This window comes from Callospermophilus lateralis, chromosome 10, assembly GCF_048772815.1.
Source record: "Callospermophilus lateralis isolate mCalLat2 chromosome 10, mCalLat2.hap1, whole genome shotgun sequence".
Taxonomy (NCBI): Eukaryota; Metazoa; Chordata; class Mammalia; order Rodentia; family Sciuridae; genus Callospermophilus; species Callospermophilus lateralis.
In genome coordinates this window covers 128,527,465-128,548,962 of record NC_135314.1, presented here as the reverse complement: position 1 = coordinate 128,548,962, position 21,498 = coordinate 128,527,465, and the positions used below count along the sequence as shown (strand labels likewise).

Here is a 21,498-nt window from a genome sequence, read left to right as displayed (position 1 = left end):
AGTAGGTGGTAAAATTGATAACAAGCTATTTCAAGAAAGTTAATAGTGATCTCTGCATATTGATTTAAAAAGTACACATACATTAAAATTAATACAGCACAGATGCACTAGAATTTTCTTTTGACATTGGCATTTGAGAATCTTTGAAGTGGTTTTTCAAAGCTCCTAAAATCTAAACAGTAGCTTATTTGCATATTAAAATACGGTATGGATAAATATTAATTCTAAATGGTATGTGTCTGAACAGATTATCCTGATTTGTTAAGCTTTCCTTGATCTTATCATTTGATATGACTGTTGTCAGTGGAATTAGCCTATTTGGGTTAATAATTTGATTGAATTACTGGTGGTAATTGTAGGCAGACGTACTGTCATGGGGGTGTGCCTTGGGGAGTATATATTTTGTCCCTGGCTCCACCCACCTCTCTCCTTCCTTCCTGGCTGCCCTGAGTGGAGGTGCCCTTTTGCCATGATTTTCTGCTTCACTCCAGGCCCTGAGCAGTGGAGTCAGCTGAGCATGGGTTAAACCTCTGAGACCACAAGCCCAAATAAACCTTCCCTCCTCTAAGTTGTGTTGATAATACAAGTGGGACACAGGTCCATTTGAAATGTGAGATTTATAGTAGTCTTTTAGATTTCCCACTGGACATATTAGATGAGGTTTCTAAAGCAGAGAATCAAAGCCAGGGCAAATTATAAGCTAGTAGAAAAACAATTTCCCTTTAAAATTCCCCCCCCCCCCACACACACTTTGATTTTTGCTAAAATTAAAGCACTAAATGAAAGTATACTCAGCTTTGGCAGAGTAAGAATTTTTTTTTTTTTTTTTTTTTTTAAAGTTCCTTTAACATAGTGATTACTTAATCAGCAAATAGTTGTCTAAACTCACACTGCAAGGGGCAAAGATAAGCACATTGAAGTCTTCTTTGTTATAAAGCTTTACAAATGAGTCTGTTATTAAGGTTATAAGTTGGAAAACACTGATGTAAATAATTGGTTGCACATCATTTTGGTATTTTCAATAAAACATCTAAGGTGGATATTGTAGGTATGTTGAAGAACTGCATAACTTAGAATCGAGTTTACTGTTCAGTGAGCATTAACGTTAGAAAATATCTGCTTGCTTCGAACAAGTAATTGTGGTAGGATAGTAGAAAACAATGTCTTTTGGTGCCTTTTCCATCTTACTCATAATTCTTTGGATCTTTCTAGCCTCATATCCCATTCAATGAGCCGAGACAATCTACTTCTAGATCTTTGGGTGCAGAATTTCTTACTTTTTGAAATTCTTGCCTCAATTTTGAGAATCAGAATGGTTTGTGTTTTGTGCTAGGGATTGAACCCAAGAGCTTCATGCATGCTAGGCAAGCAGTCTACCATTAAGCTACATCCTCAGCCAAGAATCAGAATTTTTACCTATATTTCAAATCCTAGTTGAAATGCCAACCAAGATGGTCTTTTCAGATTACTTGAAAGGGAGTAGGCGTCTATATGTGTGTGTGTCCTAGTACAATTCCTTGTAAATAATATTAACAAGGCAGCCATAAAATTGAGCATAAAAAATGTGAGTTTTTATTTTTTAGAAAACATTAACAATATAAGTCCAAACCACTTTGTTGATAAAGCTAGACAGAAATTTGGTAAAATTGTTTTTTTTTATTAAAGATAAAGTTAAGTGTTGAAGTTGGGGCAGAAAAGTGGAAACAAGTATTTTGAGCCATTTTGATTCTTTGAAATTATTTCTTAAATCCATCATTGGGCACATATGCCTGAATGTATATGATGTGTTAGTAATGGCCTTTATTTGTACAACTGCTCCAGATAGTGACTTTTGTATTCTTAAGCCATTTTGCTCAATTCTAGCCAAATTGACCAATGTTCTTCCTGACGCATGGTTTTGTAATGGCTCCATGGTTATTAGATCTGGCAGAATTTCCATTCATATCTAACCCACAGTTGCCCCATCACCAAAATTTCTTAAGCATTTAATGATATTGTTGAATAATATAATCTTGTGCATAAAAACCATGTTTCACAGTATTGTGAGCACTTGGTGCTGGAAATTGGGCAGATGGTGTACATGTATACCAAAAATCCATTTTTGGGATCTGTATTTCTAGCTTTTGAACTCAATATGTGCTTTTTATAAAAAATAGTTGTAAGTGGACACAGCCCCTTTATTTATTTATTTATCTATCCATTTGTTTGTTTGTTTATTTATTTATTTGTATGTGGTGCTGAAGTTTGAGCTCAGTGCCTCGCATGTGCTAGGCAAGAACTCTGCCACTGAGCCACAACCCCAGTTCCTCAATATGTGCTTTTCAATAGTTTTTTTTTTTTTTTAAATACAGATCTATTCAACCATGTTAAAGGTAATTGTCTATTAAAATCTTCTGTGATAAATACACTGAAGTGTACTTTAGTTGAGAAGTGGCAATTTGGAGTCTTCTTATGGTCATTAAAAAAATACTATGCCTTGACTACCCTTTTTCATCAGTCTGCATTTTACAGGCATAATATGATATACTTGGTGTGCAAGTCTTACAAAACTGTCCTTGGCGCAGCATACTGCAGGCTGTAACTAAATAGGTGATTATGTAGAAAATGTATGCCTAATAGGAAAAACATGACAAATTTTACATTTAAGTAGTGTTAGATCAATTTTAGGATGGTATAAATTGTGTTTTCATACATATTGTTTTCTAATATGGCTGCATTATAGGATGACATTAGATTTTTAAGTATCTTTCTACATGGCTGGTCTGGATGGCCCATGAATTAGCTAGAGCTGTTAAAAGTTAGAGAGACAGTTTATTGTAATCCTCCTTCATTCACCCACACGGAGCTGTTAGTTTTGGTGTTGACAAATGATGCCGTTTGGGACAAGTCTGCATGCTGACCATTTTTGTAAATAAAGTTTTCTTGGAACACAGCTACACACATTGATTTATATTTTGGTCATTCATACTACAATAGTAAAAGTGAGTAGTTGGAGTAGGGACCATATGGCTCCAAAAAGCCTAAATTACTTAACTATTTGACCTTTTATAGAAAAAGCTTACCCACTCCTATAGTTACTCAAAGAAGAAGAAAATAGACCTGTACATTGCATTCACTGGACTGGGAAAGAAATGGCATCAATTTTTTCTACTCTCCAGTATCCCAGCAGGTTGTTCTCTCTGGGACAGATGCAGTTGGTAGCAGATATAATTTTAGTCTGTGAGTCTCCCATCAGGCTCCTATGTGGAGTATGCCTCAGATTGTTCCTAAAACATCATCAACAGGGAGGATGTGTTTGCTGTTAGTAGTCCCAGCAATTACCAAGACTGCTGCTTGCTCTTCTACTGGGTGGAGTGTTCTGATATGCTCTCCCAGCTGAGTTGTGTTCCTAAACTTCCTCCCTGTGTCTCTTCTTTCCACCTCTTTCTGCTCCTGTGTGGCCTGTCAGTTCTCTCCTACCTTCCTGGATACAAAAGAGAAAGTAGATGCTTCCCAGAGAAAAAAGCTTTAATTTGAATAAGCTAAAGTATATTTTATCTTAGAAAAGAAAATATTTAATAAGCAGAAACCAAAATATCCTAACAGTTCAGTCTTAGGGGAAAATATACTGATTTAATGGAACATTCTAAACCCAAATGTATTTACATAGTATTTATCATTTCTAAGGTAAAATGATGACAGTATTTCTCAGTAAATTCTTCTTATAATTCACTCCTGGCTCTCCTATAACTTCTTGCTTTATAAAATAGATAATGGCTCATAATAGGGTTAGTTTAGTTTGCTTTAACAAAAACAAACAATTTTCATAAGTCTGTGAGCTAGACAGCCTGTTGTACTTTGTGATGAGAAACCTGGGTTTTGGATTGACACCATTCCCAGATTTCGCCCCAGAGGTGCTTGTTTTTTCCATGAGGCCATCAGAGGAATGTTGAAAGCATCTTAATGGAAAAAGTACAATGTAGACATTGGATACATTTGTAAATAGAGGAGTAGGAGAGGAAACTTAGCATTCAAAGATCCAGATTTTTCCTATAGAAAGGGGACTCCAGACATACATCCAACTGCCTGACAGATGTCTCCACTTCAGTGCCTGAAGAGTATTTTTAACTTAACATATTCACAGAAGAATCCCTAATTCTACTTCTTACCTTACACAAATGAGTGACAATGGAGTGGGAAATTTAAAAACAGAAGTTAGCTGCTACTATTTTAATGAAGATATAAAAATTATGTGTTATTTCAGGTTTGGCAGTACTTTGTAGCATCTCTTATTGATATACTGCCCCCCCCCCCCCCAGTAATGTTAACATGTATTTACTTTAAAAAAATGTTTCCACATTTTTTCAGGGCAAATTTATCTGCTCACATGTAGATTATATTACCCCTTCTCCCTCATTACATATAGTTATTCTATAACCATGATAACAGACATTGAGACATTACAAAGTAGACTTCCTGTTTTTCTTATCAACTTTCTTTGATTTAGTCCCTATAATATGACACAGACGGGGAATTCAGGAGGAGAGCAGTGCCTTCATAGAAACACTGTTGGTTTTTCCAGATTCAAGTACCAGCACCTTAGTTAATGATCCAAAAATTACTAATATGTACAGACCACCTGCAAAGTTTTCCTAATCTTGTGTGGTAACTCATATGATGGCATAACTTTTACAGTTACAAATTGTCAAAATTATTGGTACATAGTAATTTTTTGAAATGAAAAATACTATTAAGTGTGTATAAGTTGAAACTTAAAACCAGACTCCCGCCCCTGGCACACAAAAAAAAGAAAACAATAACAACCCCAAATTCCTAGGTATTCCCCTATTCCAATGACAATGGGTAATTCTGCACACAGAAATCTCCATATGTCTCAAAAGTGAGAATAGGAAAATAGTTTCTTAAACTATGTGTGTGTATGTGTATTAATAGTTTCTTACACTTTTTCAACCAAATATATAAATTGTTAGCAGGATTAGTAAGAATAGAAGAGATGTATAGTGGTACACATTCATTTGAAATTTGATTTTTCTCCCTGAAATTAGAGTTCAGTGAAAGTAGCTGAAGCACTTTTCATATTATAATTCATCTGTTCTGTCATTTTAACACCCTGATATATGGCTTGGTACAATCATGTCTTTGAATTTAAAAAACTTCCTTCTTCAACTTGAGGTACTCATCTTAGAACTTTACAGCTGGATGGATTTGAACTTTAGCATTTTTTAGACATCTGGACAGAAAAAGTAACTTGTCCTATATGGCTCGGAAAGCTGTTGCTGAAAATGAGAAGGTATGTTTTTAATACTTTTGGTCCTAGAGAAATAGTAATTTCAAATTGGTACAAGATGCACAATGACTTTTAGGTGTCAATACTGAAATACATCATCTAAATACATCTGGTTTATCTTTAAACAATTTCACTTAAGGACGATTCTCATTTTATAGGAAGGGCAACTGAGACATTCTCTGATTAATTTGTTTTTATACACAAAGGAACAAAAATTTTAGGTTCTTTCAGGTGATAAAATCTTTATCTTCTAAAATTATAATTAATTTAATTATGAATACCAAGTATTCCACCCATATCCATTCCATCAAAAATACAAGGTTGCCACATTGGAGTGTGGTACTAGTAAGTGTTCTTTTATAGAAATGAAATCCTTTTATCCGGTCTGGGTGGCGCTGCTTTCCAGTTGCTGCTCTGGTTTGCCAGGTAGCCAAACAGCATGTGGTAGAGGGGAGCCTCCAATGATACCTGGCAACCTTACTAGGGGAAAGCTGGATTTGGCCTTCTTAAGGGCCAGGATATAACCCTGACAGTTGCAGGAAGAGATTCCTAGGAAGTGGTAATATCTATTTTTTAGTTATTTTCCCTCTATCTTTAAACATACCCAGCACTCTTTTCAAATTGAGTTTTGAAAAACAGAAAATTCCTTGACAACAGGAAAAAGAGCTGGAGGGACACGAATATTCAATATGGCATTAATTCCTTCTGGTCTTCATGTTCTGATTTAGAGCTTATCTGCCCTTTCATTCTTTTGGTAGTTCTCCATTCTTTCCAATGTGGCCTCAGTGTCACACCTCTTTCCCTTTTTTTCTTAGCCATGTTCTTATCTCATTTGCCTTTGCAGAATTCTACTCTTAGCTTTGACAACTCTGGGTTCATGGCATCTTACTGTTTGTGCTGCTCGGCACTCACTCACTTCCCAGATCCCTGGCTTCACTCTTGGTTTTCATGTGTGGACATAACAGTGGCTATTGTTTATCACCCATTGCTAAGGCACTTAAAAATATTATTTTATCTTTAGACAATTTTACTTATGGACAATTCTCATTTTATAGGAAGGGCAACTGAGACATTCTCCAATTAATTTGTTTTTATACACAAAGGAACAAAAATTTTAGGGTCTTCCAGGTGATAAAGATCTTCTAAAATTATAATTAATTTGAATTAGAAATTCAAATTGAAAAAGTTAACTTGAATTCTTTTTCCATGACGATCAATTGGCATAAAAGAACTATAGAGATATTTACAGATGAATGAATTTTCTAGATCCAGGTAACTCAAAATGAACTTGTACAAAATAGACTTAAATTTCATTATCACTAAGTACAGAGCATGATTACATTAAACGGTTTTTTCTCTAATTTTACCCCTAAAATTTATTCATCTTAGCTGTCCAGAGTTCTTTTTGTTACTTGAACTGCTAATCGAATACTACATTTCTAAAGCCTCAGGTGAGATTTCATTTGCTAGAACTAAATCAGAAAGAGCAGGACTGATTGCCCGGTGCAGCGCACACACTTGGAATCCCAAGGATCTGGAGACTGAGGCAGGAGAAACACAAGTTCAAGGCTAGCCTTGGCAACTTAGTGAGACCCTGTCTCAAAATTAAAAGGGCTGGGTATATATATATATATATATATATATATATATATATATATATATATATATATATTCTCAGTAGTACAATGCCCCTGGGTTCAATCCCTAATACTGCAAAAACTACCAAACAAAAAACACCAGGACTTACCTAAAGACTTGATTGACAACACAGGAAACATTGTAGAAGTGGAACACATGGGACATAACACATTCTGCATTTACATAGGTGTTCCCATTTTCTCCTTTTCCTGATCTGAATTTAATCCTATCTCTTCAATCAAGCCAGGCTTTAAGTCATGTCTGGGAGTGCTGTGGTTTAACCTCTTCCTGATAATTGCAGACTCCTTGTTAGCATTCAGTCTTGTCTTTACAATTTTGTACCTGACAGACTGTTTTATAAAATATTCTTGTTATTTCATTGTGTATTGTCTTCAAAGCAGCTTAAACAAGAAGTCTTTTGAGGATCAGGTATATATCCTCATTCTGTGGTGACCCTCCTTAGACCACCCTGTGTAATGCCGATGACCTCTCAGCTAATACAGAGGGTTTAACACCGAGTTACCCCAGAGTAAGAGAAAATTGACTTTTTTTTTTTTTTTTGGTACCAGGGATTGAACTCAGGGGCACTCGATCACTGAGCCACAACCCAGCCCTGTTTTGTATTTTATTTAGAGACAGGGTCTCACTGAGTTGCATAGTGCCTCACTGTTGCTGAGGCTGGCTTTGAACTCAAAGATTCTCCTCCCTCAGCCTCTGGGATTATAGGCATGTGCCACCGTGCCTGGCTTGAACATTAGATTCTTAACCCCTTTACTGCAAGGTGGGATAATTTCAAGTAAAAAGCCCAGATTACAATGGCTAGAGAAGGAAATCTGATTTCTTTTTGCTAAAGGAGAACCCATTAAGTGAAGGGAAAAGACAGTTGATGTAGTTCAGTTGACTTTCAATTAAACTCTGTAGCCCATATACTCTCAATTTGCTGCCTACCAAACAAGTTAATTGCCAAAGTGGAGATGGTTTTCCATGCAGGGTAGTTTGATTTTCAAAAGAAGTATTGATAATTCAGGAAATAGGACATTATAATTTCTAGATCAGCCCCAAATTCTAGGAATCAAGGAAGAGAGAATTTTGGATAACATGATTATTGTTCCTGTTAGATCCACTGTTTGTGGTTAAAAAACACTTCATAAAAACAGATAAGCTCTTTCCTTGATCTTTCTAAGAATGAAACATCTCTTTGGAGATATAAAAACCTAAGTAGCCCTCTGCATTCTTCCTAAAATGATAAAGATATTTCCTTATTTCAAAACTCTCACTTGAAATGGAAGTAGCATTGAACACTCCAAATGCAAATGACATTGCTGTACCCTTTGTAAATGGCTAAAACCAGTCAACACTTGCAAGGTATGTATGACATTGGCTGGTGCTGGGCTTATTCTGAGGTGTGGTATTTCAAGGAAAGTGTAGAGAATTGTTTACTGGGTATCAGGAATAGGGCATGGGCTTGTTCAAAATGGCAGCTGAACACATCTTTAGATTACTGATGGAGAATATGCCAGTGGAAGAAGAGAGAAAGAACACAGCTGTGTGAACAGATGAAGGTTGGAATACTTTCAGATCTTGCTCAAATGTATTGAATCATTCTACTTGTTTATTTTTACTTTCGAGTTCTTTATTTGGAACTGGCCAGCACTTTTATATCTGTTGGTATTTGTAATGTTAGCAGCCTCTAGTATTTTCTAGAATGGTGCCTTTCAAACTTTTTTGATTACAGTAAAAAAATAATTTTTCATAACCACTTAATATATGTATCTGATATTTTCCAGACTAATTTTTTTCATTTAAAAAATGTTGGTTAGGAGTTGGGGATGTTGTAGAGCACATGCCTAGTGTGTTAAGGCCCTTGGTTGGATCCCCAGGATGGAATAAAAATTAAAAAAAAAAAAACAAACCAATAACAACTGGTTATGACTCATTAACTACTTTTCAAAAAAAAGGTCTAAAGTTTTGTTTTGCTGCACATATTTGTGTTATTTTTATTTCTTATTGTTTTTTCCTCCTCTATATCTAATAGCTCAGCATGCTGTTTTTGTAGCTGGCGCCATTACAGTTTCAACTGCTGCTTTAAAATCTGAAGTGTATCTATAGCGCTTATCAGCCTTGCATGGTCTCATCTACTAAGTTTTTATTTTCTTTTGTTGGCATCTAACTTCTGTTTTTCATAGTTCAGACTTTTCATACATAAAAAACAAATTTTTTGAAATGATTACCAGCTTACTATTTTTAGTAATCAATTGAAGTAGGACTTCTTCTCTTTGAAAATATAGCTACTATGCTGTTGCAGTTTTAAAATTTATAACTTACTGAAATGGAACATGAGAAGTACAAATATGCTTTTTCATAAGTGTGTTTAAGCAATATCAGAAGCTTCTTAAAATCAGGTTATCTTTATTAAAAATAGAATACAAAATATGTCAGAATCCAATAATTATGTGTCATCATGTTTATCCCCTAAGTTCTAAAGAAGAGCTAATTATTTCAAGGGAGGTAAGAGCAAAAATTTAAGTTAGAATTATACATGTAGTATATGTAGACTCAAGTTTATTCAATATTGGTGGCTTCAGTATGTTCCTCCAAGTTTTCAACCATTAATAACCCAAATCGATTGCTTCCCTCATACAAGCATCGAGGATCTGAGGCAGTTCCCACTCTGTTCTTTGACCAGGTGGTACCCTTTTTCTTCTTTCTTTTTTTTTTTGAATTTGATTTACCCTTTGGTAAGAAGAGTTCAGCTGGGGCATATGACTTTGTGGCATTGAACAGGTGTTCATAAAGTTGCTTAGCCTCAGGACACATGCTCAGGAGACTTTCTACAGAGGTTGATGTTAGCAGTTGTTGGCATAGTCCATGCACCAGGCTTCCACTATACAGTCTGTTCAGTGGGGAAAAAAAAAGTATGGTTGTAAAGCATCAGGTTAGTGCAGTGGGTCAGGTATGATTAACATGGCTTCAATAAATTTTTATCAATGCTGAGAGCTCTTACTGTTTTTTCTAAAATTATTAAAATAATTTCAAAATTATCTTGTTCTTTGTTGAAAGGAACTTAGTGATTAAAAAATTACTGGCTGGTGATATATAAAAACTTTTTATTAACAAATTATGATGATTACTGGTTTTGCAACTAACCCAAATAGGCCTCTTTATCACTTCAAAGAAAAGGAATTAAAATGACCTTGATAAGCCAAACAGGCAGTTTGTGAAAATTGTAATGGCATAATTTGCAAGGTCATTCACTTGGACTAAAATCCCACTTCACAAATAGAAGATAAGATTAACTGGAACTCTCAAATTGAATATATGACTTAGAGTTGATCAACTGGTGCCTTATCAACCAATGTAGAACCAACATTAACCAGAGTAAAATAAAGCCTTGATTATGCTGAAGTGCAGGAACAATCTCCTGCTGAAATCATTATTAAGAGAACTGTTTGGTCTTGTTTTTCCTGTTGTTGTATAGGGAATCTGTGGTAGCTAGAGAGGAACCAGTAAAGAAATGACTTAAATTATTAAAGGAAAGGAATAAAAAACCAATTAATTTTACTTGGTAGTGGGTTTTTGGGTTAGCTCAGATGAGGCCCAGAGATTTTAAGGACACTTATTTATTGCTAGGAAGCTTTTTATCTTGAAACATCTTCAGAGTTACACCATCATATTTTGTATACCTCCTAAATTATCACTCAAAGTGCAGGGTATTAGGGCTACAGTCATAAATTAAACAGTCAAATCCCTGCCCTCATAGAACTTATACATTGTTTTCATTTAAAAAATGTTGGTTAGGAGTTGGATGTTGTAGATTCAATTTCAAATACTCTCATTTCTAACCATCACCTTTTCCTCCTCCTTTCTTCCTCTAGTACCTCCCAGAAGGGTAATTACAAAGATATCCAATCCCTTAATCACAGTTTTTTCACTGGCTCAAATCCTACTGCTATCATTTCTTCTTACCCAGCTTAAAACTCCAGAGTCAAATATAATACTACTCTCAGGAACACAGGCTCAATTCCCTTACTGCGTCTCCTGTCTTCATAATTATTTGGCAGGACACAAACCCTAAATGAAGTCTAATAATCATTTCACTAGAATAAAAGTTCCACGAGAACAGAGATTTTTGTTGTTTATGAAACCCTAACACAAAGTAGGCAGTTAATAAATACTGGAATGAATGAGTAAAGATTATGACAGGTGGTAAGAGATGCAATTTAAAAAGTCTCATAAAATAACAAACTAGAGTGACTGGGGATACAGTAATATTTCAGTAGTGTCATAAGAAGTAGCTTCTATAAAGTAATAAACACCTGAAGGGAATAAGTTCTGTTATACCAATAGCTGCCTCTTCCCCAGTGATTTTTATTCATTGGATCTGATCATGAAAACATGCTTTGGGAATATGAAAATAACAATGTTTTTCCTGTTTCCAGCTCTTCAGTGATAAATGTGATCCAAGATCAATTCTACTAAGAATAACTTTTTAAAGTAACTTCTTTATTTTAGATATAAATAAGAATATTCACTTTTGTATGTATCCATCTGAACTAAAGTTTCCCGTGATGCTTACCGAGTTAGGTCTGGCTCTGGGAGAGGAGTGGACAGCAGCTGGTTGAGATACATCCCCATCTGGAGACAGGACTGCCACTGACAGAAGATGTGAGCTGTGTCTAAATCCAGTCTCCGGCCCGGCCACGTCAGCTCCTTCACTCTTTGGAACTCTTCATACAACATCTTAGCACCACCTTCCTGCAGCTCTTCTTTACCTAGACAAAGAAAGAATTCAAGGCAGTATTTTCCAAAAATAGTGCATCAGCCTGACATTTTCTTCACATATAAAATTTCAGATTCCACAAAGAAGAAAGTTAATTTAAAAACCTAATTGTCTTTCTTTTCTGGCTTCATATATACCTTGCTGTATAAAATTGAAATATTTATACTGAAGTAACTTTTTTTAATGATAACCTAGCTTTCTTCAACCCTAAATTATCTTTTCCTTGAAGTAAGATCTCTTCTGCTGATCTGTTACCTGATCTTCAACATGTCTGCATGTGAACTCTCCAAATTCTGTCTATGGAAACAAGTGACTATTAAACAACATTCTCTTTACTTTTCTCTTTCACTAATCTTCCTTTCACAGAAACCTCATGCTGTAGTGCACTTGTTTTAAAGAAATAGCTGTGTGTAAAGAAATTACGTGCTTTATGAGACAAAAACAAAAGTATGACTCGGACTTTGACAAAAAGCTTCTTTAAGGGGCAAGAATGCTGCATGTGTTTAGCTCAATGTTTCTTTGTAGGTTTGAGTGGAGATGTGCAAAATGATAACTGGACCAACTTTAAAGTAATAAAAAGGCCCACCTTTTACCAATTATCAAGCAGCAAGGCACTGAGCCTGCCAGGGTGCAGGGTTCACATTCCCTAAAAGAAAAGAAATAGACCCTTGACATGTCCCTTCTGTAGGACTCAGGTAAAAATGTAATAGTTTGTACTCTGAGAATTTTCTTTACTGTATTATTCAGAGAGGAACAACCCTCAACTTTTGTTCTTATTAAGCAGTTTGTTATATTGGTTGTCATATATCCAAAGTCTCTCTGATGACTATTGTCACACTTGAGTCTTTTAATACTTGGGGTGTTTTTGGAGTTCATGCTGTTTCACTCTTCTCATTTAACTTATTCTTTTAAAAAGTAAACTGCAGAGTAGTGCTATCCAGTAAAACTTTCTGCAGTTATGGAAATGTTCTAAATCAGTGCTAACACAGTATCCTATATCCACATGCAGTTACTGAGCACTTGAAATGGGGCTAATGTGATTGAGAAAGTTGAATTTTTAACTTGAATTTAACCTTAGATGGCTGGTAGCTACCATATTAGTACTGTTTTTATGTATGAAAATTTCATACTTGTTTAGATAGTATTACAGCATTCATAATCCTAAAGGGAATGTTGCATTAACGTACTATGGTGTTTCAATGCTTGACCACTTATTTCACCAGATAAATGAAGATGAAATTGCCTCAGTATATTTCTGTAGTAGAAATAGAGGGTTTTTTTCCCTAATTAAACTCACAGTAGAGGGAAAAAGATTTTTTTTTTTTAAAGCACAAACATGAATATTTACTGTGGTTGTAGGTATTCAGAAGTTTGACTTTCAGTAATTTTAAATAAGCTTCCTGTGACGGTGTTGCTGTATTAAAAATGGGGTGGGAACCATGGACTCAAAATGCAACTGGCAAAACAGTCACCCTTCCCCAAAGCATTAGGTGCCTTTAAAATAGTAAAAAGGCCCACCGTTTACCAATTATCAACAGCAAGGCACTGAGCCTGCCAGGTTGCAGGGTGGGATCAGGCAGTGTCAACACATACCAGTTGTATATTTGGGAGTCAAGCCCCTGGCATATCACATGGAAGCACAGCACATGGAAGTGTTTAGAAATATTTACCAATGAATAAATGACATTTTGGTGCCTTTAAGTCTGATGTAATTCATAAGGGTAAATAATTTGGATTTGTGTGAATTTTTGAGTGTACACAATTGGTAACCAACATGCAAAGACATGTACCTGGAATTTCCAGATACCTACCAGGGCTGTTGATTATGGCATGCAAAGGCCCCATCAGCATCCCCAGCAGAAGGGCTTGTAGATGATGTAGCTTTGCCTTGGCCTCTGCGTGCTGCAACCAGTAGCAACTGACAGCAATAGGCAACTTCAGAGAAGTAGGGATTGGCTCCAGGATGGTCTGTTTCACCTTTAGGGTTTCTAACAGAAGCATCTGCCGCCTAACGAAGGAGACCTGAAAATACACACCAAACATCCTACAAATTACTTTGGGGAATTTTTTTTCCCCTCTATTTTCTTTTTAACAACAAGAAGAGATTTAATGTCAGCTGTGGAACTTATTTCTGAGGAGAAAAAAGTCATCTATACCCAAAACATTGAAACACTGATTAGAAACATAAATGGGTGTGTGGTGTGCTCCCTCTAAAAAGTTTGTTGTTATTGCAGCCTCTCTGCTGCTAAGCACATGCAGTGTGCACATCACTTGGGAAGGCTGCTAGAAATTTGTTCCTCAGACCTTGTCCCCTACTTTGAGTAATTTGGTGAACACAGCAATCTGCACTTTTAACTAGTAGTCCAGGTATTCTGCTTTAAAAAAACAGATATTCAACCCTGCTCTTAATTGCTGGTGAGTATTTAGGTGCCACTTTCTCCATGATGCCACTCCTAATCACCTACAGAAGACAAATGTTATATGTACTTATATAGCCTTCTGTTTGAGTCCTGTCTCATGTCCCTTGCCTGCTGAATGTTTTATTGTCTGCTTTTCTCCCATCCTGGGATTGTCCAGTGGTGGACAAGGGAGACAGAACTGCACTGTCCTTGCAATAACACACACACACACACACACACACACACACACACCCTTTTTTCATGCTTTATAGAGTGTACTTCGAAAAAGAAGTTAACAGCAATGAAGGTTTTGACCTTCTTGTAGAAATAATTTTTACCTTGATCTCAAAAGACTTTGAGAAAAAGATCTTATAAGTCACACTCTTACTAATAAGGATTTTAACACTGTTAAAAGGGTATCTTTCAGGGGAACTTTATAATCAAACTTTTTTAAGAAAATAATTGTATTCCTAGTGTCGGATGCTGCCATGAAAAGATTTTTTTCTTTCTGGGAGGACAAGACAATCTTGTACATTTCTTAGCATCTAACACTTTTTATCAGTATTAAGTGTGGCTGACAGTTGAGAATGGAATTGTTAATCTGAAAACATAACTGACAAAATGGTTTCATCTTCAAAGCATGGAGATTTTGAATAGTAAGATGATTCTAAGTAGTAAGAATTTTTTAAATTAGAAGTATATGAAGTGCTTTCAGTATAATAATAATGCTTTCTAGAAGTAGCATTAATTAAAGTAAAATAAAAATACATGTCCCAAACTTTAAAAAGCACACAGAACTACATTAATTCTTTTCTGTCATATAATGCTTAAGTTACTCGATTCTCAAGCCAAGTTAGAACTTTTATGAACAAAGCAAAGAATGGGCTTTGATTTCAGAGGTATTCTGCACTCAACTTTGCTTTGGGCAAGTTTTGTTATTTTCTACAGTTTGTCTGATCATATGTAAAATAGGCATTATAATGATATTATCATTGAACTCACCAGTCCTTGGCGCCTTCCAAAAAGGAAACTACTGTGCTCACAGCCCTTTAAAGCTCTTTAGATTTTATTGCATGTGACAACTCCTTTCCCTTTCCCTTGGGGAGTGAAAGCACAGGCCTGCAGAAGCTGCCACAGGAGAGGCAGAAGTATCCAGAAAGAGGCTGAACTTGGTACTGCCTCATACACCAAGAATGATCCACTTCCATGTCTCCTTGTGATTAACAACCTCCTGTTTTGTTAACTTGAGAGGTGTTCTGTCCACTGCTAACAACTAACATGGTAACCCATGTGGTTTCTGTGGGAATTAAATGAAACATTGTGTAAAGTTTGTATCACAAAAACTGGCACAAAGCAGATAAAGTATTATTAATATAGCATGTTAAAAACAATAATACTTATACCTGCATTTGTGCTTGGAATCACATTTGCACCTGGTTTAGATTTATCAAGGGCCAATCAGAGCCAAAGGCATTAAGATAAATACAGAATTAATTTCTATACTAAAAGAAAGCCAGGTGACCTGAGAGCACAGAATGAACTAAAATTTCACCCTTCTCTGAGTGCAGGTAAGTTTTAAGAATACTTGTCATTTCACTTGGCAAGGAATATGATCAGCAAGCTCTAATGCATTGGTTCAGTTGGATTTACATATGGGTGTCCTGACTGGTTTCACACCACACAAACACAATGAGCTCTGTAGATGATAGATCTAAATGTGAAATGCAGAAAACCATTTTCATGACCTCAGAGAGGCAAGAATTTCTTAAGTATCTCACAAAAGTGGTATCCCATAAATAATAAAAATTTAAATGACTACATTAAGACCTGTTCATTAAAATATAAAAGAATAGATGAGACTATTTGCAAATACTGTATTTGACAAAGGACTGGCAGGCAAAACCACAGAAAAACAGGCAAAGTATTTGAACAAAAAAACACAAGAATATCCAGATAGGTAATAAGCCCATGAAAAGGTGCTCAAGTCATCAAAGAAATACAAATTACCCACCTAACTGGCTAAAATGATACTACTACACAACTACCAGAATAGCTAAAAAAAAAAAAAATGTGAAAGGCAAGAAAAAACATAGTCCCAAGGGTGTAAGAAAGAGTTACTCTCATGCTACTGGTTGGGAATATTAGTTGGTACAATGCATTGGAATGCTATACAGTAATACTTCTTATACGCTGAACTTCCATGTGTGAGAGTATGACCCAGCAAGTTCCTAGTAGTTACATATGCAAACAGAAATATGTCCATTAAATCGTGTACTAGAATGTTCGTGGCACTATTTGAAATAGCTCAAACTGGAAACTGCCCCAATGCCCATCACCAATAAAGTAGAAAAGTCAATTGTGGTATGTTTCCACAATGCAATGTTTACAGTAATAATAAATGAATGATCTATAGCTTTTCACAGTGAAACATGTTGATTTAAGGATGAAAGAATTCCTTCATAGTTATATGAGTACAATTGCATTGTTAAAAAGGTCAGGAGAAAGATTACAGAGGGTGGAAGATATGGTGATTGGAACCAGACTCTATGGAAAGCTTCTGGGGTGGTGATAGTCATTATTCATTTGGGTTTTCTTTGCATGGATGTATCAATTTTGTGATAATAAATCCATCTATATGACTATCTGTGCACTTTGCTATATGCATGTACCTAGGGAGTAATTACAAAGGGGCAGAGGAAACTCTTAAGAGAAGTCGTAGGCACATAAATTATAGGATGGATTCACAGATATGAACATGTCAATCTTCATCAAAGTGCACACTTTAGATATGTGCACTTCATTGTACATTTATTTTTCAGTAAAGTCATTTAAAAAGTTTAAAAATTGCAAAACTCCAATGTACTATTTATGTTTGAATAGAAATTGATCTTCAGCAAAATATCATTCTTTAGAATACTTCTGTGTTAGCTTTATGATGCTGTGACCTTTGTGACCTGATGAGAGCAACTTAAAGAAGGAAAATTTTATTTTGGCTCATGGTTCCAGAGCTACAGTCCATGATCAGTCAAGTCCACTGCTCTTGAGTCCATGGTGAGACAGGACATCATGGCAGAATGTTGTGGCAGAGAACCACCGCTCCATTCATGGTGGCCAGGAAGCAGAAGAGAAGGGATAGAGAAAAGATGAACTCACCCTTCCAGAGTATGACCCTAATGACCCACCTCCTTCCATCATGCTCCACCTGCCCACAATTACCCATTCAAACTTGGATGTTCACTTTCAAACATTCTTGCATTAACTCAGGAGCTTTTGAGGTACACCTCATATCCAAACCAAAACAATGCTAATTTGAATTTTATTGATATGGATAGAGTTTTAATTACTTGTTTGAGAATGTGACTTATGCTCAATTTTCTAGTTCTGTAACAATGAAAATGCTATTGATTGTCAGTTTTATTACTAAGCATGATAAAAATGACAAAACTGCATCTAGGTCTGATCTGTAAATGAACTATATACACCTAATGTGGACACCACATCTTGGGGCTTCTCAGAGTATAGTAATTTATAATAGGCATGGCCCTTGAAGGGACCCCAGAAGCTTTGTCTATGGAATAATCATGAGAAAGATTAAATCCTCTGGAGAAGGTGGCTTAAAAGCAACTCTTCAAAATATAATACACGTCATAAAATTTACCCTTTAAAAGTATTCAATTTAACAGTTTTAGTATATTTACAAAGTGTCTACAACCATTGGCAATTCCAGATCATTTTCAGCACTCCCAAAAGAAACCCTGTTCCTATTAGCAGTCCTAATGTCAAAGAGGTCCTTACACCCATTTAATATGAATCCTTTTTCCTCATTCTTGAGATGTCACCACTGGGAGGCTTAAGAGGCTAGTTCCTAAACAATGGTGTAGGCCAGGAACTGCATCAGTGGGTCTATGAGGCCAGATTATTCTTTGTTGTGGGAGGCTTATCTGCATTTAATTTGTAAGTTTAACTGCAAACATTTCAGTTTTATTTTATAATTTTTAATATAATTAAATAATATAAAAAATGAAGGCAACACTGGGATTCATAAGAACATTTTGCCCTTGAAACAGGGATTGATCTGAGTGTTACCCAGGTTAAGCAATGCCAAGTGAGGCTGAGAATCATGAGTATCAAACCAAGCAAGTCACTATGATGCATAAACCTGAAGCCTAAAAAAAGGTCCTCGTCAATAAAAAACATTAGATCTACCCATCAGTACTAATATTAACCGAAACCTGATGTAGTATTAGATGTTATACCAATATCAAGTGCCTATATGTATACTTTATTTCTGTAGTTCAGACTTTTTTGTTATTTTTTTAAAGCCACATAACCCCATTCTATTGATAGCTGCTATCAATACAGTAGTAATAATTGTAAAGCAAACACCGTGGAAATGACAGATTTAGTGTTAAGTTTGAGTCTTCGCAATGACCCTCTGGCTAAGATATTACCTAGTTCACTTGAGTTCTACTTTCCTCATCTATGAAATGAAGGCAAGATAGCAACTAACCTCAGTTTATCATGTTAAGAGAAATGATACATGTAATGGCACAGTAAAGTGATTAATTAAAATTTCATTAGTATTATACTTACCTTGGTCAATTTGCTCAAATCAGAATGATCTTTGGGCAGTTCTACTGCATGAACAATTGATGTTTTGATGTTTTGATGAATCCTTTCTACTTCACTGAAAGCTAGAGGCTGATGAGGCAAGGCACTCCAGGACATGTTTTCTACATGTGACAAAGAATTTAAAAGAAGCCCATAGATAACTTGCCGGATGGGCTGAGATATTTTGTGGGCATTTGGTCGCTGCATGTTTTCTACCTGTGTTTGAAGAATGGTCCGTCTTAGCACCAGAGCATCACTGATGAAAGGAGACAGCTGGCCTTTGGATAAAGCCACTAGTACCCATTCTGGTAAACCGAGATTCAAGGCATCTGGACAAACATAAGTACCATTTTGGAAGAAGTCCTGCAACTTCACCTGGGACTGCTGGTATTCCTCCATGGAACAGCAGAGAAGTTCCTTAACATTTTCTCGATCCTTTTTAGGGAGGTATTTCAGAACATTATCTAGTGCTTCGGTAGGGTCTGCAAAATGAGACAACCAGTTCAGAAGTCCCAGAACTCGGTGGTGTCTCCTTCCCTTAGAACTAGTAGCTCTAAGAGGAAGGCGTACTTTACTTAAGAATGTCTCTATGATGGGCAGATTAATATGGTCATTACCACACAGTACCGCGAAGAGAGGTAGTAGAGCTTTGTTCATATTGCTGAAGTAATGGCAGAGTGCATCAAGGGAAAAGCATTTGGCAGGAATATAGTAGTTTTGTGTGCCCTTAATAGTGTTCATATTTCTCCACTGGAAGCCATTCAATGGACAAAACCCTGTTTTCAGGTCAAAAATGCAAAAGTCACTATCTGATGATAACACAGGGCAATTCCAATGATTGGCAAGTGTCATAATATCCCGATCTGCTTCTGAAAAGCACTGGACAAAACATACTTGCAGTTTGATCAAAACCTGTAGGAACACTTCACGGATGAGTAAGGGACACACACACCCACCCCCACCAATAGATAGGGAATGGGCCATCTGAATCTTCTCTCTAGCTCGATCCTTTAAAGTTATAAGTTTTTTATCTGAAATGTCACATCCTCCATCTAATACAACATACGGGCATATATTACAAGCAAACAGTGATTCAAAGAAGTTTTGTACAACATCTGCAAAAGAATCATAGTCCCCTCCATACCAAAGCTCCAAATTTGAATTGAAGCAAAGTCGGTGGAAAAGAGCATAGCCATCAATGATAATTTTTGTGTCTCGCAACTTCAAATCAGTGAAGAACTCATTACTGTGATCTTCCACGAAACTCATTAGTCCTCGGATACCCATGATGACAGTCTGAAGAACTGCCTGTTTAAAACAATGGAACACATTTTCAAATCATGGCTCTCAGCCCCATTAAATCAATAAGTAGCAAATGTTATAAAGTGTTCTTTAGATGGAACATGTTGGTTGTCACCATCTCTGAATTCTTACCTAGTTCCTCAGGCAATATTAGCTGAGCACTTTTGTATTTTCTTTTGTTTTCCTGTGTGAGATAAGGCACAATTCAATGATTCCATGGGTTTTAATCTTTGGACAGAGAGAGAGAGACTGCTGATGATTCTAAAGGAAAATCAGCTAAAATCCATTATGGACACACCAGAATGTAAGTTCTATGGACTTTTGATACTGTGATAACAGTCATCATTTTACATTTGTGGGGCAAAATAAAAAGAGCTAAACTACAAAAATGATATTCTTATCAATCTCATAAAAATAATCAGAAAGCACTGGATTTCAGTAAACTAAAGTGTGCAGGACCCATGATAGTCATCTAGTTTTTCTTTTTTATTGATAATCAGCATTTAGAAACTTCTTTCAGGTCCTGGGCTTGTGGGCCCTTCTAAATTGGTAAGGAAAACTACTGCTTTCTTTCTCTAGGAATCCAACTACCAGATCATTCCATCTGGAAACTCTTTTCATCTTATCATGCATATATCTGAAGCAGTTTATCTTCCCTACTTGGGTAACAACTTACAGAATTAGTATTACTGTTTGTTTTCTTTTAGTTTCATACTATGGCTCAGTATGGTATTATGACCAATCCTGCCTTGATTTAAACCCTGCATTTTGTCAACAATGCATTTTGGTTTTTAGAGATACTGCATTAAAGTTTATTTATTATCTTGATCACTAAATTTTTTGACATCCACTTATATTTTGCCCTTGACTCACCTCAGCCTAGTCCCTGTTTTGTTCATTTCTCAGCACCTCATCCTATATAGTTCTAGTTTCTTTATAGTCTGTCCTGTAAAGCGTCTGCGAATACAGATCTTGTTGACTCGCACTAAGCCCATTAGAGGGCCGTGCACGAAGTAGTTGTTCAGCAAATGCCAACTGGGTAGCAAATGGTGCTCAAAAGGTCTAATTCCTCAAATACACGCCTTGGTGCGCCGCGCCACCCCCGGTCTTCACAACCTGCCCCGGCCAGCAGCGGCGCCCACCTGCTGTGTCCTCGCAGAGGAGTAGCTCCTCCATCAGAATCCCGCAGGAGCCCAGGGGACTCGCAGCCCCCGCGTTAGGCAGTGTAACCCCAAGGCCGGCAACCGGAAGTCTCCGATGTGTCGCCACCGGGAAGTCGAGTTCGGTGAAGACCAGGGTGCCAGAGTAGGCGGTCGGGAAGCAAAGGTGCTTCTCAGGCCCAGAGATGCTCAATTGCTAAAGAAGGTTGGGACGGGACGTACGTTTAGAAACGGCTGCTATCTAGCTGGGAAGCTCGGCCCGCGGTATTTTTCCCACGACACGTATCTGGGTCCGCGAGCACTTCCGCCTGGGTGAAAGCC

The 21,498-nt window shown here is 36.5% G+C and overlaps 2 protein-coding genes across 7 annotated transcripts in view; one reads left to right on the top strand and one right to left on the bottom strand.

Annotated features, from left to right (window-relative positions):
• Atp2c1 (ATPase secretory pathway Ca2+ transporting 1) overlaps positions 1 to 12,040 on the top strand; it is a 133,224-nt gene extending 121,184 nt beyond the window's left edge. For all 5 annotated transcript variants that reach the window (XM_076868266.2, XM_076868269.2, XM_076868267.2 and 2 more), the window contains one exon: positions 11,510 to 12,040. In XM_076868266.2, coding sequence (XP_076724381.1) covers positions 11,510 to 11,605 — 96 coding nt within the window. In that variant the 3' untranslated portion in view covers positions 11,606 to 12,040. The remainder of the gene's footprint in view (positions 1 to 11,509) is intronic.
• Positions 11,679 to 21,491, bottom strand: Aste1 (asteroid structure-specific endonuclease 1). Of its 2 annotated transcripts, XM_076868279.2 has the most exons (5): positions 21,160 to 21,491; positions 20,150 to 20,201; positions 18,698 to 20,023; positions 13,517 to 13,727; positions 11,679 to 12,351 (listed from the first exon to the last, which is right to left on the bottom strand). In XM_076868279.2, the coding sequence occupies exons 3-5, from the start codon at positions 20,000 to 20,002 to the stop codon at positions 12,305 to 12,307; spliced, it is 1,563 nt and encodes a 520-aa protein (XP_076724394.2). In that variant the 5' UTR covers positions 20,003 to 20,023; positions 20,150 to 20,201; positions 21,160 to 21,491; the 3' UTR covers positions 11,679 to 12,304. The 2 variants fall into 2 exon arrangements, with proteins under 2 accessions (XP_076724394.2, XP_076724395.2); XM_076868280.2 differs by lacking the exons at positions 11,679 to 12,351; positions 13,517 to 13,727 and adding an exon at positions 14,817 to 15,401.
• Between the last annotated feature and the right edge of the window lie 7 nt (positions 21,492 to 21,498).

Coding starts and splice junctions, on each gene's coding strand:
- Aste1 (XM_076868279.2), bottom strand. CDS start 20,002: ATGGGTATCCGAGGACTAATGAGTTTCGTGGAAGATCACAGTAATGAG. Junction 13,728..18,697: donor ATTTGAGCAAATTGACCAAG/GTAAGTATAATA, acceptor GTGTATTTTCAG/GTCTCCTTCGTTAGGCGGCA. Junction 12,352..13,516: donor TGCCATAATCAACAGCCCTG/GTAGGTATCTGG, acceptor CTTTTCTTTTAG/GGAATGTGAACCCTGCACCC.